The 25,887-nt window shown below is 42.5% G+C and overlaps 1 protein-coding gene across 15 annotated transcripts in view; it reads right to left on the bottom strand.

Annotated features, from left to right (window-relative positions):
- The window catches only part of PLXNB1 (plexin B1), a 226,144-nt gene that overhangs the window by 140,428 nt on the left and 59,829 nt on the right, over window positions 1-25,887 (bottom strand). For 8 of the 15 annotated variants that reach the window (XM_065552777.1, XM_065552776.1, XM_065552775.1 and 5 more), the window contains one exon: window positions 4,703-4,764. The exons of the other annotated variants lie outside the window; for them this stretch is intronic. Coding sequence is in view for 1 of the 8 variants with exons in the window: in XM_024109958.3 (XP_023965726.2) it covers window positions 4,703-4,705 (3 nt within the window). In the remaining 7 variants the exon portion in view is untranslated. The remainder of the gene's footprint in view (window positions 1-4,702; window positions 4,765-25,887) is intronic. 15 annotated transcript variants of the gene reach the window in all.

The raw sequence follows: 25,887 nt of genomic DNA, 5'->3' as shown, positions 1-25,887 counted from the left end.
AATTCAGATGCAACTGTAATTTAATAATGAGATAGACACTGCCAGATGAATAAACCCTTTTGAACGACATACAGCATTTGACGCAAACAAGATTTTATTCCACTTTTTGTTTTCCAGTGTTCAGGGTATAACTAATAAGAATACACTTGAAATTGCATTGTATGAGATGGTCCGTCTTTTAAGCAGCAATTCTTGTTGGAGAAAGGGTTATAACAGCTCAGAGCTTTAAAAAAAAGAATACCTTGCAGTGGAAGAGTGCCCCACAATTCTTCTCTGCTCAGAGTACTCGCCTCCACAGTCTTCCCTAGCTGTGGGAGTTTTTTTGCAATATGTACCAGAACCAGGACTCTACTTCCCCTCCACTCAAAACAAAGATTTTCACTTTCCCTTCCACTAACATGCCAACACCCAAGTTTTGAAATACACCCATCACTGGGGCTAACTACTTTCTTTCTTGACCTTTGTAAAAAGTATAATGGTATTTGAAAGTTCTTACAGCACCAAGATCTATATAAATCTACCCTGCTCATCTTGACTTGCCTCTGGATGGGCAACCTCTCCACATGGCATGAGCCAATCCCTGGGTTTTTTCCAGAGAGGTGGGGCCCAGTTCTTATTTACACTAAGGCCCATTTACACTGCTTGAGTAATTACATTTACACAGCAAGAGCAGTGTATAGTGGCCCTAGGGTAAATGAGAACCAGGCTCTCCATTATTCTTTAAAAATGATTTACAAAGCCAATTTAGATTACAATTCTGTGCTGAATGCTCCAAATAAACCACCAGAGAAAGAATATTCAGCAAATACTTAGTGAAACCTCAAACCTACCTGGTTTAGGTCACCCTATCCAAACGTTTTGCAGCGGTCAGGCTCCTGTTCCAAGTGTGCGCGAACATGTACTTTTCTGGGGATGTGATGCCACAGCAGCCACAGAATCTTGCTGGAACCAGCCAATGAGTTCAGGAAAGTCTGCACTTTCTGCAGAAGTGGTCAGCTTTGTGGATTTTTAAATATTTCATAAGATAAAATGTTTTAAAAGCTTTTCTAAACTGAAGTTTTCCAGGCCTCTTGAACATGGGCAACTAGACCAATCTCACTTCTCCAAGAGTGGCCAATATCAGAAATCTCAAAAGATGCATAAAGTACTATAATATGGGGGAAATTCCTTCCTGAGAACACCTGGCAATGTGTTAACATCTTGAATCATGTGGATCAGAAGTCTGTAATTTTTATCCTAATTAGTGTTGCTGCTCTTATTCATGTAAATAATGTAACCCTTCTCTCAATCAAACTATTTGCCTCTATGCTCTGGAGCACAAAATTCCAGAGATTAACTGTATGAGGAGTACAAAAAGTATGAAATCTTAAATTTGGGGACCTTCAAGTTCCCCCTTGCTCTTGTATTAATGGAAAGAATAAAACAAGACCCCAACTAGCTTTTAGATTTCAAACAAATAAACCAATCTACCTTATCTCCTTCTTTTCTTCTTTCTAAACTAGACAACAATGGTGATTTTAATCCCATTTCATATGGGCCAACCCACTCTGCTGCCTGTAATCATTTTAACTGCCCTTCTCTAGACCTCTAGTTCTTCTGTGTCTTTTTTATGACAACTTATCCAAAGATGCGAAAGCAGTATTCACAGGACAGTTGTAACACCGGTTTATTATATCCACAGCCATTCCCTCTCCCCATTTAACAAACAAAAATACCAACCAACCCACCCACTTCTCTGAACCATCACAGGGCAGTGAGCAGAAACCTTCACTGACTGCTAGATCTTTTCCTGAGACAGTAGGGCACTGGTTCCCAAACTGTGGGTTGTGATCCCAAATGGGGATGCGCCATCAGCAGATGGGGTTGTGTAAATCCCTAGTGCAGTGTTTCTCAAACTGGGGTTGCCGCTTATGTAGGGAAAGCCCCTGGCGGGCCAGGCCGGTTTGTCTACCTACCCCGTCCACAGGTCCAGCCGATCGCGGCTCCCACTGGCCGAGGTTCGCTGCTCCAGGCCATGGGAGCTGCTGGAAGCAGTGCAGGCCAAGGGACATACTGGCCGCCGCTTCCAGCAGTTCCCATTGGCCTGCAGGGGCAAACCAAAGCCAGTGGGAGCCGCGATCGGCTGGACCTGCAGACAGGACAGGTAAACAAACTGGCCCGGCCCGCCAGGGGCTTTCCCTACACAAGCGGCAAACCCAGTTTGAGAAACACTGCCCTAGTGTGTGGAGGATGCCACTTAGCTTCGCACAGCGTGACCTCACATTTATAGAGTATACGAGATCATGATGGATGGAGGATACCATTCTGCTCTACAAAATGGCATCCTCCACAAAGCACTCCCAATACATATGAGGGTATGCTGTGCAGAGGCCTCCTCCATCCAGTGTGACCTCACATGTACAGTGCTCTTCAAAATAGCATCCTTCATGCTGTCTGGGGTCAAGGGAGGTGAGAAGATGAGTAGATAGCCCAATCAGTCCTTCTCATCTAACTTCTCTGATAGGAGATGAGGTGATGAGAGTTTGGGGGCGGCTCCTGAAGAGTGCAAGAACTTTAAGAGGAACAGCGCAGTAGTTTTGGATTTACTTTGATTCAGTGGGAAAACAGGTTGGCTCTACTGAAAATTTTTAACAATGAAGTTTACTTGCACAGGACCTCTCTTCTCTCCCCTAACCATCACAGGGAAATGGAGGGAGGGGAGTGACAGCCTTTCTCCCAGGAGACACTGGCAGAATATCTACTACTGGAGTGTCAGAGTATAGTGCATCGTTGCTTGGATACAAGTGATAACTCAGGGTATGTAAATGAGATGATTTAACCATGGTGATTAGTGCTCCCAAGTACAGAGCTGAAAGCAATGCTAAGTTATAGGCTCAGGAAAGAATTTTCCCTAAGCACATGCTGGCAGGAAACAAGGGCATTTTCCTCTTCCACTGGAGTACTGAGCACAGATCATTTGGTAGGATCAGATGGGTGTCTCCTACAGTTAACGTTTCCTGCAATATCAGGGGGATTCTGGACACTGACAAGCTTCTGTCCTCTGTCTGTATTCCTTTATTTCTAAGCTGCATATGATTATAGGTCCAGAAAAACTAACCTTATGTAGCTAAATAATCTGTTATTTCTTTATTCTCTATTTAAAACAATCTTTGTCATTTTGGTTTAGTGTCCAACCCGCTCTCTCTCGGTTTTATTTGCACTGCTCAATGGTATAATGTAAAGCTGAGCAAAGCCAGACCTCCAATCTTGGTGATTATATTAGGATTTATTTTTTGGATATGTCATCCCAAATACATTTTCCTACCACTTGATCTTTATCATCCAAGAGTTTACTCAGTGTTACTGCTGAGATGGAACAAGACATAACATACTGTACTCCTGAAAGAGATGGGCTTATAGACTGCTGCCCTCACTATGTCTCTGAATTTATTTTAGTGGTACTCTGACCATAGTAGCTAGCTGTACAGTAAATAGCCTTCTGCCAGCCTCCTGATACAAGGCTCCTTCGTGCACATTCTTCATGCTCCAACACAACACCCCTTTATGTGTGGTGCAAAACTCCATGAATTTCATTTAGTGAGCACTCTGTATCAGGGGTTTCCCTAGAAGAAGGGAAGTCTAATAGATGACAGTCAGGGGTCTGCTAGCTGCACTACTCACAGGAAAGTCAAGGGATAGGAAGGGATGGAAGTAAGATTCAGTTCGTGGCCCTTGCAAACCATTCAGTTGGGGCTCTCAGCTGTAATAGCCACAATTTGGTATCCAGATATCTCTCACTCACCTACCCCAAATTGTTCTGCCCTGCTAACTGGGAGGGAGCTGCTCCCACAGGGTGGGGAGATAGAGGTTTCCTGCTGAACAGGAGAGCAAAAACGTGATCTGGCCTCAGGGAGACATCAGTTTCCCAGAGGGCTCAAGATATTAACACCACAGAGCTCAGCAAGCACAAAGCAGCTCACACCACACAACACATGGCAATGGAGTACAAGCAGCAAACATTACACTAGCATCTCTACCTGTTCCAGGAGGAGTGAGACTCCCTGAGGCTGCATATTTGGCAGCACTGTCTGGCCCAGCCTTGGCATAAATCACAGCAGGAAAAGTAGAAGTTTGTCTGATATTTGCTGGCCTGCATCCTGTGAAAGCTCCATTTTTGGGTAGGTTAAAACCATCCACTTGTGCAGCAGTTTCTAAATTTAAAAGTCACTTATTACATTCTAACACTTCAAGAAACAAGCTTCAGAATCTGATGTGCAAAGAGACTTCTGGCACTAAGCAAGACACAGAGTAGGCCTGGGTACTGCTTTAGTTTATAAATCATATACCGAATCCTAGGAAGGGAGGAAGTGGTTGCTGAGAAGAAGAGCCAGTACAGAGATGGGAAGATGAAAAAGGGGAAAGAGCATTGATCAAACTAAAGTGTTAGTGAATGTTTCTATTTATGAAGGGTACACACACTCAAATGTGCTTGGGAAACCTAGCCCAGCTAAACAGAAACTCAGCTGCAACCATTAGGTCTGATGTGTTTGGCATGAAACAGACACTACAAAGGAGCTGACAGACCTGATGGCCATTCCACTCATCACACTAACTAAGATAATCAGAAACATGAATGGAAAAGGAGAGCCCATCCCCTAGAACCTGAGTTATAGCATTAGTCTATAGAGTTGCATAGTACAGAATCCTGATGCTTTCCACTTACCATTTGGACTCTGGGCGGCCTTGAGACACCTTCATTTCTCTTATTGATCAACGTACCTCAAGCTGGAAAAAACAGACAACATAAAATTTGAAGACTATTTTCTTCAGTAAATGAAACCTTCTCTGCCCTTGGGCCCTGCTGTGGGCTCTTTCCCCTACAGAAGACAAGGTTGGGCCAGCTGCACAAAGTCCAGGGAAACAATGGAGTCTATTTCTTGCCAGGGCAAGATTTTGGCTAGCGGTCCAATTCACCTTTCCAACCAAGGGTACAGAAGACATCCCCAACTGGGTCCTCAGGAATGGCATAGTAACAGTATATGCTAACTTTCTTCTAATGAACAGGGATAATATGTTTTGTTCTCATTAGGAAAAGTACACACACATTCCTGATTAGTGAGTAATGTATCTGCCTCTGGGAGATTAGCTCAGAGTTGTGCAGCCTGGAATTCGTTCAATTCAATCTATTCTAGTTCCCTTGAACAGCTATTCCCCAAGGATTACAGGTCAGGCCCACAATCTCTCTCACAACACTTACCCCCATGGTTATGAAATAGCTCAAAGAGAAAGTACAACAAGCTGAGGACACTGGCAAGCACTAATATTCAAAACTGGAACATGCATAATTGGGTCCCATCCTCTTCTACTAAGTTCTATGCTCCACTCAGTACACAAAAGCAAGCATATGAAACGTGAACAAAAAATGCTAGTCAGAAGGGGGTTAAACTACAAACAAATGGGGAGAGTAAAAAGGAAAGAGGAGAACTCTGCATAAAACTGAGATATTTAGAACAAAATTAATCAAGGACCCAAAGGAAGTGAAGAAAAGAAATTATTTTATACACCAATGCTAGGAGACTGGGTAGCAAACAAGAATTGAAATTGCTCTTTTATGAGCATAAATTTGATCTAGTTGATATTACAGAAACATGGTGGGATGACACATGGTGGGATGACAACTGGAATGTTAAAATCAATGGTTACAACCTATGTAGAAAGGATCGAGTAGGCAAAAAGGAAGAGGGAGTGGCCCTCTATGTCAAAAATAACAATACCTTCTTTCTGAATCACTGATAACTCAGAAAAAAATTATCCTGAATGTTTATGGACAAACGTCCTAACAGATTAAACACAAAATGGGATATTTATTGGTGTCTGTTACAGACCACCAAATCACAGTAGGGAACAGAATGGCTACTTCATTAGGCACCTATCTACAACATGTAGGAAAAAAACCTGCATAATCATGGAGGACTTCAATTTGAGTGACATACGCTAGAGGGCTCATGCTGCCAGTACTACAACATCCTTAGCAATGCTAAACGTTACAGATGACAATTTCAAAATCAAAAAGTGTTGCAGCCAAAACAGAGGAATTCTTTATTAGACTGTGTCCTAGCAGATAAAGAAGAACTGATCACAAAATTAAAAGTTAATGGTAACTTAGGTACAAGAAATCATGACTTAATCACATTTCTAATGTGGAAGCAGAATAAAGTCCTGACCAGTAATATATATACACACACACACTTGGTGCTTTAATAGGACCAGTTTCAAAGCTGAAAACAATTATGAGCCAAATCAGTTAGGAAGAAGCATTTAATCAGAAAAATGTGAATGATAATTGGGAATCATTTAAGAACATATTACCAGATACCCCAAAAGCCACAATTGAGGAAGGAGGGCCGTGCTGCTTAAAATAACAACCTGGTTTTGAGGCAAAGTGAAGGCAGCTGTAAAAAAATCAAAAATATATAACAAATGGAAGAAAGAAGAAGTTGGCAGTAATGAACATAAATCAGAAGCTAGGAACTGTAGAAAATTGATAATGGAAGCAAAAGGACACAAGGAGAAAAGTCTATGGACAGCAGAATTAAGAATAATCGGGATTTTATTAAACTATATTGGGAGCTAAAAGAATCCTGACAATGGGGTTGGTCCATTACTAGATAGAAATAGTAGAATTATTAATAATAATGCAGAAAAAGCAGAAGTGTTCAATATATATTTCTGAAGAGGAACAGATGATATAGTCTCACCATATGGTGATGAAAACACTCTTTCTATTCCACTTGTATCTACGGGGAATGTTAAACAGAAGCTACTAAAAGTTAGACATTTTACAATCAGCAGGTCCAGATAACTTGCATCCAAGAGTTTTAAAAGAGCTGGCTGAGGAGCTTGCTAGACCATTAGGGAACAAATATTTGATAATGGGCTCTTCAATCTAGCAGAGAATGGTATAACATGATCCAATGTCTGGAAGTTGAAACTAGACAAATTCGGACTGTGCATAAGGTGGAAGTTTTTAATGGTGAGCGTAATTAACTATTGGAACAACTGAACAAGGGTTGTGATGGATTCTCCATCGCTGACCATTTTTAAATCAAGTTTGGATGTCTTTTTTAAAAAGATATCCTCTAGGAATTATTTTGGAGAAGTTCTATGGCCTATGTTATACAAGGGGTCAGACTAGGTGAATACAATGGTCCTTTATGGCCTTAGAATCTATGAAATCCAACCCCCATGGGGCAGCTCCTAATACAGTGAGGTCCCACCTACATCTGCTACAGGAGGTGGCCTCTGTTCTGTGCTTCCCTCATAGATTCCACTCTATGAAAAACCAGACCATAACAGCCCAAGAGTTCAATCTCTTGCTCCAGCCACAGTGGACAATGCTGGATGCTTAAGGGGAAAATGAAGAGCCCTGTAATGTATGAATGAGCAAGCTCCCTTCTAGTTTGCATCATACCTATCCTTATTTAAGATTCCAAAACTGCCAGGGTGGATTTGATTTAAATCAAATTGTTTTAAATCATGATTTAAATCACTAGTCAGGAAGACTCTATTTAATCATGGATTTCTACATAAAAGTGCATTCTTGTTGGTTGTTATAACCTTAATACATATTCTTCACAACTCAGAGATAGATATAGGTTTCATTTTTAGAAGGTACACACTATACATTTTTAAAGTGATTTATTTTGAAAACTTTTCAGATTAATTTTACAGCTATATCAGAAAATGAATGATTGTTTGGTTATTTCATTGAAGCAGATATTCGTGAAATCATTCGGAGGTGAACGATCTCTAATTCAACAGGTTAATCATTAATATTTGGAGGATTTTCTTGCCATGCTGTATTAGGAGGAGAACATCACCAGACAGACATTTAAATTACTTTATGTAACTAAAACAACAACGTTATGTATTCTGGATTTTTTCTTCAACAGCAAATATAATATTTTAACAAAACAAGCATATGAATTTTTGAATTTAGTTAAACATTCAAGTTTTTTAAAATCTAGTTTGTTTTTGTTAAAATTGTTTTTTACCTAAAATAGTTACATGAAATATTAAAAAAACAAAAACAAAAATTAAAGTGACTGTCAGCCAGGTCAACATGAGAAACTTAAAATATTGAAAGGTTTCAGAGTAGCAGCCGTGTTAGTCTGTATCCGCAAAAAGAAGAACAGGAGGACTTGTGGCACCTTAGAGACTAACAAATTTATTAGAGCATAAGCTTTCGTGGACTAGTGGGCTATAGTCCACGAAAGCTTATGCTCTAATAAATTTGTTAGTCTCTAAGGTGCCACAAGTCCTCCTGTTCTTTTTTTAAAATATTGACTTCTGCAGCTAACTCAGTCATCTTCACCTTCATTTTTCTGTTTGTTCATAATCTGGAAAAGAAAAACAAGCTTTCCTGCTTTTTCAGGTCCCAAACGATTTCTCAATTTGGAATGAATTAGTCCAAAGGAAGAAAATATTCTTTCTACACCAGCAGAAGAAGCTACTGCTGTTAAAAGTGAGATTATCATTTCAACAGTCTCTGAATCCAAACGCTTAAGTGACTTCCACCAGTTCACTGGTGTGACTTTCTTTAAAACATCATCAGCAAACATATATTTCTTGAATGGTTCACCCTTAGCTCTGAAGTTTATTATAGTTGGCATTACGGAGGGATTATTGCTGGATGTCCATGTCATAGCCAACTCTTCTTCTTCAGCAGTTAAGGTTTGACCCTGGTACCTAGTATTGAGAATATTTGCAAGAAAATGAGCTGGAGATAGTGCTTGTCCCATTTGTTTTTTTAATGCTTGTAATTTATCTCTGTCATTGAATAGTAGTCTTTTTAAGATCTCACTCAGTTCCTTCCAAATTTCAACAGCATCAGCAATAAAACAGCTATTTCCCTGCATTTTGTTCAAGGCTACAGAAATAGGCTTCAGGGTACTCAGCATGTGTTCAACATTTCTCTTAAGCCCAATGTGGAGAACTTTGGCTGTGACAGTGCCATCTTTTTTTTCACAATTTTGTTCAAACTGTCATCAGATTGGACCAGGTCTTGATATAGTGCTCAAAACAGCCCACTGCTAAGTTCCATCGCACGTCTTGTGGGAGCATTAGGTTGGTTCCTCCCATTTTTTTCAGAGCAGCTGCTGCAAAGTGGTTGTTATGAAAGTATTTTGCAATTTCAACATTAGTCTTTATTTCTGGAACACTGAAGTCTTTGGTTAGGAGGTGCATCAAATGATAACTGCAACTGTATGTTATTAGCTTGGGACTCTCTTCACTCTCTTCTAAATTTCTTCTCATCTTGGATACATTTGCTGCATTGTCTGTGACCAAGCTGAGTACTAGACATTTGAATTTTTTGAAACCTGAATTTTTACAGTTTGTTATAGCTTTTACTGCTACTTCTTTTAGGTATTCTGTTGTGTGTGCATTTCCTGATGTATCAATTGTTTCTGTAAGGAAGACATTCCCTTCTTCTGTTGTCACACAAGCACATACAAAGGATCATTGTGGACACTGCTCCGCCCATCAAGACTCAGGTTAACAATTTCACCCTCTAGACCTTTTGCACACTGCTCAATTTCTCTTTCATATACTTTATCCAGCAATTTGCCTGCAACATCTGCTCTGTTGGGTGGACTGTATCCTGCTCTTAATGACTGAACCATGTTAATGAAATGTGGGTTCTCAACCACGTGGAAAGGAGAGTTAATTGCATAAACAAACTGGGCATTTTTTTCCATCAATTACCTCTTTTTGTAATCTGATGGTTCTTATCACAAACTTATCTATGGTTGTTTCTGGATGAGGGAGATTTTTTTTCTTTTTGCTACAGGTGATATACTGTGGCTATGTGACATACATGATGTGACTGAAACACTATCATTGGCAGATAACTCTGAAACTATAGAAAATGATGGTGATCTTGAAGCTGGATAGTCTTCAGAATACTATATGTTGAGGATGGATTCTCCTAAACAAAAGAAGTCAATGCAGTTATTTAATTATTACCATACGGCTCATTTAGTATTCCTCATTGCAGTCACTGATACTCAGTACTACTTTAAAGGTGAAATTGTAAAAGGAAGATCTGCCTATTTCAGCTGTTTATTTTTTTATCACAACTGCATCTAAAATGATAGTACCATAGAGTAATAGCTGTATTTTTTGCTCAAACATGAGAATTCAAGAATAGTCCAGAAGGAAGACAGGCAGTCCTTAAGAAAGAAGTATGAAATAAAAAAGTTTACCACCCTGAAGATCCTGCATGTTCAGACATGTTCCTTTCATCATCTTCAACACAGCTTCCGCCTGAGAAGAAACACTTCTCATGATGTTGTTTCATTCGGGCAACCAGGCCTTACATTTCTTTGTTGCACTGTTTGTATTTTGCACAATGCCTGTCTTACTGTGGTGTTTAGATGCTGCTTGTATTATTAGAACTGGGAGCACTGGCTGTTGGGAGTATGAAAGGACAGGAAACAGGAAGAAGGGGGGGAGGAGTTAGGGTGACCAGATGTCCCGATTTTATAGGGACAGTCCCGATTTTGGGGTCTTTTGCTTATATAGGCTCCTATTACCCCCCACCCCTGTCCCGATTTTTCACATTTGCTGTCTGGTCACCCTAGGAGGAGTTGAAGAGGTGGAGTGAAAGTTACAGAGTGTGCAGCAGCAGCTTGGTAGAGAGGTTTCCACTGTAAAAATAAAGTCCTGTTGAAGCTTGTTAGTACCTTGCCTGCTTGATGCAACATTTTGGCGACGAGGGTGGGATCTGCCGCCTCTGAACCCACCTGCACCCTTTCTGCAAAGCCCAAGTGAGCCTCCAATTGCTTTTACTGTCTGGATCCATATGTTTGAGACTTATCTGCTTGCAATCAGTGCTACAGAGATTTCTGAAGTAAGAAAGTGTGCTCTGCTAATCCACTGCCTTGGAACAGAAGGGCAGCATATATTTTACACTTTTCCCCTTGCAGACGATAAATATGAGACTGCACTCACTGCATTAAAGAACTTTTTTGTGCCAAAAGTGAATGTAGTAGCTAATCGCTACAGATTTCGCCAGCGTGAGCAGAAATCAGGATAGACTATAATGCAATATATTGCTTCCCTTAGGAGTCTGATTGTAACTTGTGACTTTGGGAATATGGCAGATGAGATGATTAGAAACCAACTCATTGAGAAAACAACCATACTTCATGTAAGAGAATGCTTACTTCTAGAACCACAACTTACACTAGAAAAAGCAATAACCATTGCTACTCAGACTGAGTCAGTTACAGCTGAAGCCAAAATAATGAGCAAAGATACAGGAGGCGCAGTTCAGGCTGTGACTCCTTTGCAGAAAAGTTCACTATCGCTGCAGTCAAACAATTGCAAGAGGAAAACTAATTAAAAGCCACTGAATCAGCAAATGCAAAATAGAGTAAAAGCATGCTTTCGCTGTGGATCCCCACAACATGTTGCAAGCTACATAGGATGTCCAGCAAAAGTAGCTCAATGCAATCATTGCAAAAAGATTGGGCATTTTGCTAAAGTATGTTGCAGTAGCCAGTTCAATCAACAGGTGCATGCAGTTACAATACCAGATGTTACTGTGCTGAGTGTGGACAAAATCACTACTGCACATATTCCAGAACAGATCAAGTGCACTGTAAACGTTTCCGCCATACCTTCAGGCAAATCACACTCTATTCAGCTAATGTTGGACACTGGCTTAGCAGTATCTATACTACCTGATTCCATTTATTTGCATTACTTTAAAGATGTGCCTCTTACTGAATCCAAACTTCAGTTGGTGTGCTATTTGAAAAACCATATTCCAGTACATGGCTGCCTGCCAGCAATAGTTACTTTTGGTGATCGCTGTGTAACTGTGGAGTTCTACCTTGTCCACAAAGGCACTGCTATCCTTGGCAGAGATTTATTGGCTGCTTTAAATCTCAGGGTAGTTAATGGACGAATTGATCTTCCTCAGCAAAGCACTCTTGCGGTACACACACCAGTTTCAGCTGGGACCCAACACCAGGTTGAGGAGAAACTCAGCTGTACTTACGGGTTTCTGTATGAAGTTAAAATGCGGAATAATATGATGCCTGTTCGACAGAAATTACGGCGCTTGCCATTTTCAGTCAGGGAAGCTGCTTCAGAGGAACTTAAAAAAACTTGTTCAAAATGACATTACTGAAGAGATTAACTCCTCTGAATGGGTTTCACCTATAGTAGTGACGCAGAAGAAGGGTGGAGGCATTCGCCTTTGTGTGGACTTAAGGGAGCCAAATAATAGGGTTATCATATTTCAGCAAGCAAAAAAGAGGACGGGAGGAGCCCCGCCCTAGCCCCGCCCCTCCCACTTCCCGCCCCCCCAGAACCCCCAACCCTCCCCCCGTTCCTTGTCCCCTGACTGCCCCCTCCTGGGACCCCTGCCCCTAACTGCCCCCCAGGACTCCACTCCCTATCTAAGCCTCCCTGCCTCTTGTCCCCTGACTGCCCCAACCCTTATCCACACCCCCACCCCCAGACAGACCCCTGGGACTCCCACGCCCCATCCAACCACTCCCCACCCCCTGACAGCCCCCCCCCAGAACTCCCAACCCATCTAAACCCCTCTGCTCCCTGTCCCCTGACTGCTCCGATCCCTCTCCGCACTCCTGCCCCCTGACAGCCCCCCCCAGAACTCCCAACCCATCTAAACCCCTCTGCTCCCTGTCCCCTGACTGCTCCGATCCCTCTCCCCACTCCTGCCCCCTGACAGCTCCCCCCCAGAACTCCCAACCCATCTAAACCCCTCTGCTCCCTGTCCCCTGACTGCTCTGATCCCTCTCCCCACTCCTGCCCCGACAGCTCCCCCCCAGAACTCCAAGCCCCCCACCCCCCCGCTCCTTGTCCCCTGACTGCCCCCTCCTGGGACCCCTGCTCCTAACTGCCCTCCAGAACCCCACCCCCTACCTAAGACTCCCTGTTCCTTGTCCCCTAACTGCCCCCTCCTAACCCCCCCCCAACTGCCCCCCAGGACCCTACCCCCTACCTGTACCCTGACTGCCCAAAACTTTCTCCACTCCCCCCAAAAAGCCCCCCCCCCGTTTCTTGACTGCCCCCTCCAGAACCTCCTTGCCCCTTCTCCTGCCCCCTGGCCCCCTTACCCTGCTGCTCAGAACAGGGTGTTGGGCTCTGTGCGAGCCGAGCCGGACACGTGGCTGCGCTCCCCAGCACAACAAAACCCGGTCCCTGGCCCTGCACAGTGCTGCCGGACCGGGCTGCAGGGGAGAGCACAGGGGAGAGCTGCCGGCTCAGAATGCAGGGCGGATCCGGCTCCTCTACAGCTGCTCCGGAGTCCAGCCCGGGACTTTCCTGCAGCCCTCCCAGCTGCTCGCTCTGCTCTGCCGGGGGAGGGGGGAAATCCCGGACATTTTGAGTGCTTTACAAATTCCCCCCAGATGCTATTTTTAGAACAAAAAGGAGGACATGTCCGGGTAAATACGGACGAATGGTAACCCTACAAATAAAGTTATTGTGATTGACAGCCATCCTCTTCCTCACATAGAAGAAGTATTTGCAGAACTCCGTGGAGCAAAGATGTTTTCTACTCTTGATTTGCAAAGCGCATACCACCAGGTTATGTTGCATGAAAAGAGCACAGACCTCACAGCATTTATTACACGAGGGACTATTTCATTTTAAACGTGTTCCATACGGTCTCACATCAGCCACAAGTGCCTTCCAAAAAATGATGTCATTGATTCTGAAAAATCAACATGGAGTTCAGTGCTATTTGGATGATATTATCGTGTTTGGAAATACTACTGAGGAGCATGACAATAACCTGCAGTCTATACTAAACTGCATCAGCAAAGCAGGCCTCAAGCTCAATAGGTCCAAAGGCAAATTTAGACAAACTGAACTCTTTCTGGGGCATACAATTTCACAGGCTGGACTAAAACCTGATCCAGATCGTATACTGGCAATTTCAAATGCTCCTCCTCCAACAGATTTGCAAACCTTACATTCCTCCTTGGGTCTTACCTCCTGGTATGCAAAATTCATTCCCAATTATGCTTGTCATTGAACCGTTACGAGAATTACTGCGGAGAAGTTCAACCTTAGTGTGGACAATGGATGCACCAGCTAATTTCGAAACAGTGAAAGACTTGATTGTACATAGTCCAGTACTTGCAGTATTCAGTCCCGCATTGCCCACAATCGTAACTACTGATGATTCTGATTATGGACTTGGGGCTGTCCTCACACAACTTCATGAGGACAACACAGAGAGGACTGTTGCATTTGCTTCAAGGACACAGAGAGAAAATATTCTACAGTCGAAAAAGAAGCACTTGATGTGTCTGGGCTATCGAAAAATGGAGAACTTACCTGTTGTGCACAGACCACAGCCCTTTGATGACGTTGCTCACCACGAAAGGACTGGGAAGAGCATGATATCGGATTGCTAGATGGTCTGCAAGACTACTCTCTTTCAATTATGACCTGGAATATAAGCCTGGAAACAAAAATGTGGTAGCTGATTGCCTCTCTCGCCTGCCTTTGCCTTCACCAGATGGTCCACCAGAGGATGAGGATGTAGTAGTTTCACTTATTACAAGTACTCTTACTGCAGTTACAAGAGAACAATTTCAAGCTGCTTGTTCAGCATGTCCAATTCAAAAAAAGCTACAGGAATTTCTGACAAAGAGATGGCCCGGTAACACTAAAAACCTTGACCCAGTTTTGCTGCCTTATTTTAGAGTTCGGGATGAACTTTCTTTGCTCGATGGCTATGTGCTACGAGGTACACACTGGCTACTTGTTCCAGAAGAATTACAGTCAAAACTCATACACCTGGCACACGATACTCATCAAGGAATTGTCAGAACCAAACAACGACTACGGGATCTGTATTGGTGGCCAAGGATGGACTCTCAAACTGAAGCATTCATAAAATCCTGTGTCACTTGCCAAATGCATAATAAGACACCAGTGACACGTACCCCTCCATTACAGCCTGTTTCTCTTCCTGAATCTGCATGGGAAAAAGTGGTGATTGACATTGTAGGACCCTTTGATACTGCTCCAATTGACCGTCGTTATGCCATCACTTTAATAGACTATTTCAGTAAATGGCCTGAGGTAGCGTTTACAAATCTCTTCTGTTACTGTAATTAAGTTGCTCTCTTCAGTTTTTAGCAGGGAAGGTAACCCCAAAGAACTGGTTTCCGATAATGGTAGTCAATTTACTTCCCTGGAGTTTGAAACTTTTCTAGCAGAGAGGAACATTTTACACAGAAGGTCATCCCTATATTACCATCGAGCCAATGGGGGAAATCAAACTGTTTAACAGAAGTTTGAAAGACAGTTTGCAAACAGCTAAACTGGAAGGGCGATTGTGGGTACCCTTCACTACTGATGCAAGCATACCGGGCTACACGACATGCCACAACGCAAAGAGTTACTGCATGGGAAACAGATAAATACTTAACTGAACACTGCTGGATTGTTAAAGGCAAGACCTGATGCCCCAACTGAGAATGATCTGAGAAAAACAGTTGAGCAGAACCAAGCAAAGTATAAGGCTTTCACAGACAAGGGGCGGGGTGCTAAGGAACCAAAGTTTGAGTGCGGTTCCTTCGTTAGAATACGAAAACCTGGAATTTTACGCAAAGGGGACCATAAATTCACAGCTCCTCTTAAAATCATAGAGAAGAAGGGACCTTACACCTATCGACTTTCTGTTGGGGGGGAGGGTATGGAATGTTTCTTACCTTGCACCTGCCTATGAACCAAGAGGAGATTATGCCAACACCCAGTCTGCATTGGATGACTTCACTCTAGAACCAACACAACAAGACATTGCACGGAAACCGGGGCTTGAGAGACGGCCTGTCAGATCCAGACGGCCACCTGCCTGGACTAGAGACTATGTTATGTAGTATCTACAGTGTTTGCAGTGTAATATTTTTGCCAATAGTATAGTGTCTTGTTTCATATTTGTTCCTGTGGTTAGAACATTAATGTTTATTTTATTTGGGAAAGTTTCTTAAGAGAGGAGGGAATGTGGTGTTTAGATGTTGCTTGTATTATTAGAACTGGGAGCACTGGCTGTTGGGAGCCTGAAAGGACAGGAAACAGGAAGGAAGGGGGAGGAGTTGAAGAGGCAGAGTGAGAGTTACAGAGTGTGCAACAGCAGCTTTGTAAAGAGGTTTCCACTGTAAAAATAAAGTCCTGTTGAAGCTCGTTAGTTGCCTGCTTGATGCAACACTTACGCACAGGTAGAGGAACTTCATTAAAATATTCCCAAACTGGGTCTCTTTTACGGCCTGCTGCCATTATAGGTTTTCCCTTCTAGTGAGAGAATAGTATGGAAGATGTCAAATCAGTGAAGGCTACACTCAGAAAGACCTCAAGACTTCTGGAATATGCTGCTCAAACAGTTACACTTTTGTTTCTACTACCTGTCACTCATTTCTCACATTTATCTCCAGACTTCTTCTTCTTGTCCAGATCTATTCCAGCCCTAACAATCTTCTACTCATTGAACTTTTTGAAACTTTGCACTTTAGAGAGAGGTAAGGGATTGACTCTGTACACAAATTTGCAGAGGGACAATAGGGTTGAGGTCTGTTATTTCTCACCTCTACATATTTATTTATTTAAAAACATTTTTGCTATTAACAAGCACGTTACCTCTAGAGAGACAAATCCACAGTTTGAGAACTGCAAAACTAAGCATCTCTGATGGTATCCTCTAGACTGAGGACTGAGTCCCATAGGGTAGATAGAAAGATTAACCTAAATAATCTATACAGAAGCCCCTGGAACCCCATAAGATTGGGTCCCTAATCCATGAACTATTGGAACTAGGGTGACCAGACGTCCCGATTTTATCGGGTCTGTCCCAATATTTACTTGTTTGTCCCGCGTCCCGACCGATGTTCGGTCCCGATATTTTGCCCTCTGGTGCACAGGAGGAGAGGGCTCGCGCCCCCCCGCCCCAACTCTGCCCCGGCCCCGCCCCCTCCCTCCCCATTGGATCCTCCCCAAATCTCCACCCCCAGCCCTGCCCCCTCACTGCCCCATTGGATCCCTCCCCAAATCCCCACCCTGGCCCCATCTCTTCCCCAAGCATGCCGCATTCCCTCCCAGGCTTGCACTAATCAACTGTATGGCGGCGGAAGCGCTGGAGGGAGGGGGAAGAAGCAGGACTCGACAGCCCGCTCAGGGGAGGTGGAGGCAGAGCGGAGGCAAGCTGGTGCAGGGGGGCAGGGCGTGAAGCTGTCAATTTTTCCTATGCTCTGGCGGCTCTTTTTTTGTTTGTTTGTTTTTTCCCCTCCACCGCCGGCTCTTGGGTTGTTGGTGGTTTTTTTTGCTCCGCCTCCGCCCTCTCCCCGCTTCCCGATATTTCACGTCTCTCATCTGGTCACCCTAATCGGAACTCATTTACAAAACTTTTCTTAAACATTACACAAATACATTGTCTCATACTATAGAATTAGAATTTATAATCCCTATTCCATTATGAGGTATCTTTGAGCTATAATGTATCTTAATTAAAACTACCTTTAGATAAAATGCTTTTTGAGGCATCAAAAAAATCCGATTTAAATAAAAACCTCAGATTTAAAAAAAAAAAAATCATTGATTTTTATCCACCCTGAAAACTGTCCACCTAAACTGAGCCTGCAATTCTGATGCTTGCTGTACTTTAACTCCCTCCCACCTATCTTTCCTCCCCAGCTAAACTTCTGTCAGACTTGCCCATCTCCAAGTGATTTCAAAATTCTTGATCACCACCCCAGGAAACAGTTTGAAAGGGGGTGAAGGGATACGGCGGGGTCTGTATTAGGGAATGAAGGATACTCTATTTTGCAGTTAGGAATGTGACTCACGCAGTTGAGGGACTTGCACATTCTCTGGTAAACAATGCTTCTTCAAAAAGAACAGGAGAACTTGTGGCACCTTAGAGATTAACATTTATTAGAGCACAAGCTTTCGTGGGCTACAGCCGAAGAAGTGGGCTGTAGCCCACGAAAGCTTATGCTCTAATAAATTTGTTAGTCTCTAAGGTGCCACAAGTACTCCTGTTCTTTTTACGGATACAGACTAACACGGCTGCTACTCTGAAATACTTCTTCAAATGCTGCACTGACTCAGCCAGATGAGCCTTATATTATTCTGAGGTGTGAACTGTGTATGGAAGTGCTAGGATAGAACTTCCCACCATGCACTGGTAGCATATTTCCAGCTGAAAAGTAAGTTAGTTCCAATCTGTCTATGCAGGGACCTGACACCTGAAAACCCTCTCACTCTCTGCCTTAGGAAAGGAAGTATTTCTGACCTTTGCTTATTTCGCAACAAAGCACTTTACTGAAGGCTGTTGAATGAACAACGATATAAACCAACCTTGGCTGGCAATCTCTATACAGCATCCATTAGCTCAGATTTCTCCCAGTCCAGTGAGCAAAGCTAGAGGGGGCTGATGTGCTGTTCTCTGACTTCAGGACAATTTAGCATCATTCCAGAAATTATTTCCCTCCCCCAGTCCTAGTCAGAAAGGAAAAGCCGTGGGAATGGAGCTCACTACCAGCGAGGTAGGCTCACCCAGTAACAGCTGACAAGTACTTAACTCTCTCTATGCTGTCTGGAAGCACTCTATAGAGATGCATACTGCTCCAAGGAAGTGCAGTGGCTGTATCACTAACACTTTCCTTCACCAAGAGGTTGATAGCTCTAACAAAGACACAGATTCACAAACACCACACATGGGGTCAAGGTCATTCTCTTCCCTTCACCATAAGCAAAATGCTATGAGGAGAGTGGGGTGGTTAGACCCACTGCCTTGTGATTACTCTTATCAACCACCCATTCAGTCCCTGCTAAGGGACTCTCCTGCAACAGCCCCATCAGAGTATAGCGCTTCCTACTGACCAGACTGACACTGATGAGACAAGTGGGGAAGGGAAAGGGTTCTTTTCATCTCACCACTCCTGCATCTTCATACAAAGCTGTCCAGCAATGTCCATCCCAGGGACTGTCACCTTTCCTCACAAGAGAGGAACAGTGGAAACCATTCAGTTCATTGGCCAGAGACCTGAATACCCTTCACCTCCTCTATTCACAACTGTCTCATCAGACCTGCTCCTGCTGCTCAGAACCTCATTCATATGGTCCTGCCAGACCAATTCCTCCTCCCACATCCAGCACTTCAGGAGTTAAGGTTAGCATCCCCATTCTCCTGGCCTGTATGATGCTGGTTAAATCGAACACTATTCTTTGCAGTTTGATAAAGCATGTGAAAACTGAAGGCCTCACACGTTCCTCCTTTCATAGCTTGGCCAGCTGCCCACAAGCTGTCACTGCCTGGCACCCAGGGCAAATGGAGAGAATGTCAGGGAATTAAGGTCAAACTATTAGCCAATTGCACTGAACCTCCCCATCCCCCACACCCTCCCTTCCAGGGAGCCTGGATTCCTTCTTCCAGCAAAGGGATAATGCCTGTATGGCTGTGTTGGTCCCCTCCACAAGAGAAGCCGCCCTCTCCCATACTTGGCAAAAGCACTTGAGCTTGGAAGGTTCCTATCACAGAAATGCTCAGAGCAGCTCTTATCATCAAGGCTTGAGCTCAGGGATTTGTGTTTAGCAGTAGCACAAGAACTCACCCCTGGAAAAGCTCACCACAAGGGCCGCTAATAGGATGGGTGTTAGCTATTTCTATAAATTGCAAGGAAGGTTGGAGACAGAAGCAAGAACAGAATCTGATTTGGAGGCAACGGCATTTGGAAGATATTACATTTATTACTGTAAATCACACTCCTCCAACACCCATTCCAGACCCACAGCAATCTCATCCTAGTCCCCTGCTGCAACTCCACCCACCCATCCAATATTTATCATAGTTGCTCCCTATCAATACAAGTTTCCCAACCCTAATTTTATTTATGTTTTTCAATAGCTTTTTTTATACTCACTGTCCCCTCAAAGTGAATTCTATTTTTTTTAAATAGAGCAGGAGAGGGGAAGACACATTCAGACCCCAAAACCAAGGATGGTGGAGATACTGAAGTCTCTGAGTCAAACACATAAAGGAGGCTGTTCCAGATGGATAGGAAAAGCTCTTGCACCAATAATGGCAAGATTGTACATTACCCCTCCTAGTGCCACGAATCAGGAGTTCTGGGTATGAAGCCTTAGAAACCTAAAGCCACAGTAAAAATCAGCCTTAAGCATCGCTCTATATCGCTTTATATCGTTCACTCCGATATAAAGACAGGAATTCAGTCCCTCACCATTTGCCTCATCTTCTTCCCTCTAGCAACAAACTGAAGTCAGAAGATTCTGGAAGTGAATCATTGGCTAAGTAAGTGGTGTAGAGTAGAGGGCTTTGGTTTTGTGGAACATTGGTCCACCTTCTATGGAGAGAGGGGGCTGTATAGTTAGGATGGCCTCCACCTCAGTAGGAGGAGGACCAATCTCCTTGGGGACAGACTGACTAGACTAGTCAGGAGGGGTTAAACTAACAGCATATGGAGAGGGTAAAAAGATGAAAGATATGAGTGCTCAGTTAGCACAAAATTGAGATGTTGAGAAGAAAATTAATCAAGGAACTAAAGGGACATGAAGAGAGGAAATTCTTGAACTGCTGATACCCAGGCTCCTAATATTAGTATTAAACAAGAGCATAAATTTGATCTTTGATAAAATTGATATTATTGAAATGTGGTGGGATGATTCACACAACTGGAATGTTATAGTCAATGGTTACAACCTATTTAGAAAAGGTCGAGTGGGCAAAAGGGAAGGTGGGGTGGCCCTCTATGTCAAAAATGGTATTACCTGTTTCCAACTTGGAACCTAATCACTTGGAATAAAATTATCCTGAATGCTTATAGATCAGTGTCCTAACAGATTAAACATGAGATAGGTACTAGTTGGTGTCAACTACAGACCACCAAATCACAGTAGGGCATAGAATGACCACACTATTATGCACTTATCTACAACATGTAGGAAAAAAACTGCATAATCATGGGGGGCTCCAATTTGAGTAACATATGCTAGAGGGCTCATGCTGCCAGTACTACAACATTCTTGGCATTGCTAAATTATAGATGGACATTATATGGCATTATAGATGATAATTTCCAAACTCAAAAAGTGTTGCAGCCAAAACAAGGAGTCTACTACAGGCCACCTAACTAGGTGGAAGAGGTGGATGAGGCTTTTTTTAAACAATTAACAAAATCCTCCAAAGCCCAAGATTTGGTGGTGATGGGGGACTTCAACTATCCAGATATATGTTGGGAAAACACCACAGTGGGGCACAGACTATCCAATAAGTTCTTGGACTGCATTGCAGACAACTTTTTATTTCAGAAGGTTGAAAAAGCTACTAGGGGGGAAGCTGATCTAGATTGGATTTCAACAAATAGGGAGAAACTCGTTGAGAATTTGAAAGTGGAAGGCAGCTTGGGTGAAAGTGATCATGAAATCATAGAGTTCACAATTCTAAGGAAGGGTAGAAGGGAGTACAGCAAAATAGAGAAAATGGATTTCAGGAAGGCGGATTTTGGTAAGCTCAGAGAGCTGATAGGTAAGGTCCCATGGGAATCAAAACTGAGGGGAAAAACAACTGAGGAGAGTTGGCAGTTTTTCAAAGGGACACTATTAAGGGCCCAAAAGCAAGCTACTCCGCTGAGTAGGAAAGATAGGAGATATGGCAAAAGACCTCCTTGGCTTAACCACAAGATCTTGCATGATCTAAAAAATAAAAAGGAGTCTCATAAAAAATGGAAACTAGGACAGATTACAAAGGATGAATATAGGCAAACAACACAGGAATGCAGGGGCAAGATTAGAAAGGCAAAGGCACAAAATGAGCTCAAACTGGCTACGGGAATAAAGGGGAACAAGAAGACTTTTATCAATACATTAGAAGCAAGAGGAAGACCAAGGACAGGGTAAGCCCACTGCTCAGTGTGGAGGGAGAAACAGTAACAGGAAACTTGGAAATGGCAGAGATGCTTAATGACTTCTTTGTTTCGTCTTCACCGAGAAGTCTGAAGGAATGCCTAACATAGTGAATGCTAATGGGAAGGGGGTAGGTTTAGAAGATAAAAATAAAAAAAGAACAAGTTAAAAATCACTTAGAAAAGTTAGATGCCTGCAAGTCACCAGGGCCTGATGAAATGCATCCTAGAATACTCAAGGAGCTAATAGAGGAGGTATCTAAGCCTCTAGCTATTATCTTTGGAAAATCATGGGAGACAGGAGAGATTCCAGAAGACTGGAAAAGGGCAAATATAGTGCCCATCTATAAAAAGAGAAATAAAAACAACCCAGGAAACTACAGACCAGTGCCAGGGAAGATAATGGAGCAAGTAATTAAGGAAATCATCTGCAAACACTTGGAAGGTGGTAAGGTGATAGGGAATAGCCAGCATGGATTTGTAAAGAACAAATCGTGTCAAACCAATCTGATCACTTTCTTTGATAGTGATAACGAGTCTTGTGGATAAGGGAGAAGCGGTGGATGTGGTATACCTAGACTTTAGTAAGGCATTTGATACGGTCTTGCATGGTATTCTTATCAATAAACTAGGCAAATATAACTGAGATGGGGCTACTATAAAGGTGGGTGCATAACTGGCTGGATAACCATACTCAGAGGAGTAGTTATTAATGGTTCCCAATCCTGCTGGAAAGGTATAACAAGTGGGGTTCCGCAGGGGTCTGTTTTGGGACCGGCTCTATTCAATAGCTTCATCAGCGACTTAGATATTGGCATACAAAGTATGCTTATTAAGTTTGCAGACAATACCAAACTGGGAGGGATTGCAACTGCTTTGGAGGATAGGGTCATAATTCAAAATGATCTGGACAAATTGGAGAAATGGTCTGAGATAAACAGGAAGAAGTTTAACAAAGACGAATGCAAAGTGCTCCACTTAGGAAGGAACAATCAGTTCCACACATACAGAATGGGAAGAGACTGTATAGGAAGGAGTACGTCAGAAAGAGATCTAGGAGTTATAGTGGATCACAAGCTAGATATGAGTTAACAGTGTGATGCTGTTGCAAAAAACAAAAAACAACAAAAAAACAAAAAAAACATGATTCTAGGATGCATTAACAGGTGCGTTGTGAGCAAGACACGAGAAGTCGTTCTTCCACTCTACTCTGCGCTAGTTAGGCTTCAACTGGAGTATTGTGTCCAGTTCTGGGCACTGCATTTCAAGAAAGATGTGGAGAAACTGGAGAGGGTCCAGAGAAGAGCAACAAGAATGATTAAAGGTCTAGAGAACGTGACCTATGAAGGAAGGCTGAAAGAATTGGGTTTGTTTAATTTGGAAAAGAGAAGACTAAGAGGGGACATGATAGCAGTTTTCAGGTATCTAAAAGGGTGTCATAAGGAGGAGGGAGAAAACTTGTTCATCTTAGCCTCTAAGGATAGAACAAGAAGCAATGGGCTTAAACTGCAGCAAGGGAGGTTTAGGTTGGACATTAGGAAAAAGTTTCTGTCAAGGTGGTTAAACACTGGAATAAATTGCCTAGGGAGGTTGTGGAATCTCCATCTCTGGAGATATCTAAGAGTAGGTTAGATAAATGTCTATCAGGGATGGTCTAGACAGTATTTGGTCCTGCCATGAGGGCAGGGGACTGGACTCAATGACCTCTCGAGGTCCCTTCCAGTCCTAGAATCTATGAATCGATGAAAAACAGAGAAATTCTTTATTAGACCTTGTCCTAGCAGATAAAGAGGAACTGATCACAGAACTAAAAGTTAATGGTAGTTAGGTACAAGTGATCATGGCTAGATCAAATTTCTAATGTGCAAGCAGAATAAAGTCCAGGCCAGTTTATTTATATATATATCTCCCTACTTAATTTGCTATATTAAAGAAATTGCAGATCCCACAATATTAGGCTTCTGCTGCAATTTTGACAGCAGACGCCCCTGGCTGCCGATCGTGGGAGCCGCCACTCTCAGCCATGGGCTCCCGTTAATATAATAATAATAATAATAATATATGGAGATATACCTATCTCATAGAACTGGAAGGGACCTTGAAAGGTCATCAAGTCCAGCCCCCTGCCTTCACTAGCAGGACCAAATACTGATTTTGCCCCAGATCCCTAAGTGGTCCCCTCAAGGATTGAACTCACAACCCTGGGATTAGCAGGTCAATGCTCAAACCACTAAGCTATCCCTCCCGCCCTGTGATCCTGCAATACTATAGATAGATGGATCAATCAATTGATATAAAAAATACACACACACTTGGTGCTTTAATAAGGCCAATTTCACAAAGTTTAGAACAATTATGAACCAAATCAGCTGGGAGGAAGAATTTAATCAGAAAAATGCAAACAATAATTGGGAATCATTTAAGAACACCTTAGCAGATGCCCAAAAAGCCACAATCCCACAACTGAGGAAGCAGACCGTGCTGGTTAAAAAAGGTGAAGGCAGCGGTAAAAAACAAATGGAAGAAAGGGGAATTTGACAGTAAAGACTATATGCTAGAAGTTAGGGATTGCAGAACCATGACAATGGCAGCAAAAGAACACAAGAAGTCTGTGGTCAGCAGAGTTAAGAACAATAAGGAGGAGATTTTTAAATAGATTAGGTACTAACACAATCCTGACAATGGTATTGATCTGTTATTAGATGGAAATGGTAGAATGATAAGTAAAAAGGCAGAAGTGTTCAAAAAAATATTTCTGTTCTGTGTTTGGGAATAAAACAGATGATGAAGTTGGTTGGATATTAGGAAAAACTTTTTCACTAGGAGGGTAGTGAAGCAATGGAATGGGTTACCTAGGGAGGTGGTGGAATCTCCTTCCTTAGAGGTTTTTAAGGTCAGGCTTGATAAAGCCCTGGCTGGGATGATTTAGTTTCTGGGATTAGGTCCTGCTTTGAGCCAGGGGTTGAACTAAATGACCTCCTGAGGTCCCTTCCAACCCTGATATTCTATGAAGTCTCATCATAAGGTGAAAACTCTCTTTCCATTCCAACAGTATCTATGTAGGATGTTAAATGGAAGTTACTAAAGTTAGACATTTTAAAAACAGCAGGTCCAGATAATTTGCATCCAAGAATTTTAAAACAGCTGGCCGAGGAGCTTGCTAGGCCATTACTAATGAATTTCAGTAAGTCTTAGAGTACTGGCAAAATTCCAGATAACTGTGAAAAGCTAATATTGTGTAATTTTTAAAATGTTAAACAGGATGACTCAGGTAATTTTAGGCCTGACATTGATCCCTGGTAAGATAATGGAGCGGCTGATATAGAACTTGATAAATAATGAACTAAAGGAGGGTAATGTAATTAATGCAAATCAACATGGGTTTATGGTAAATAGATTCTGTCAAACTAACTTGATACCTTTTTTTTTTTAAATGAGATTACAAGTTTGGTTGATAAAGGTAATAGTGCTGACATATTAGACCTTTCTAAGTCATTTGACTTGATGCCACATTACATTTTGATTGATAAACTAGAATGATATAAAATTAACAAAACACACTTTAGAAGGATTAAAAAACTGGCTAACTGACAGGTCTCAGAATGTAACTGTAAACGTGGAATCATCATCGAGTGGGTTTCTCTCCAGTGGGGTCCTGCAAAGATTGTTTCTTGGCCCTACGCTATTTAACATCTTTATCAATGACCTGGAATAAAACATTAAACAGGGATAGTCTATTTTTTGTCAAGGTACAAATTTCTTGGTCAAGATACAATCAAGATCCAGACTCCAGAGAAACATTTTGCACACTGCAATAACAATAATAATAATAATAATAATAAATTAAAAAAGATTTTGTCATCTGTTCAAACGCATCTGGCAGTCCAGATTTGGCTCACAGTCCATCTATTGACTACTCTTGCATTAGAACATCACTGAT

Source organism: Chrysemys picta, chromosome 7, assembly GCF_011386835.1.
Source record: "Chrysemys picta bellii isolate R12L10 chromosome 7, ASM1138683v2, whole genome shotgun sequence".
Taxonomy (NCBI): domain Eukaryota; kingdom Metazoa; phylum Chordata; order Testudines; family Emydidae; genus Chrysemys; species Chrysemys picta.
The sequence above is the reverse complement of the archived record's forward strand: the minus strand, read 5'-3'. Positions and strand labels throughout refer to the sequence as shown.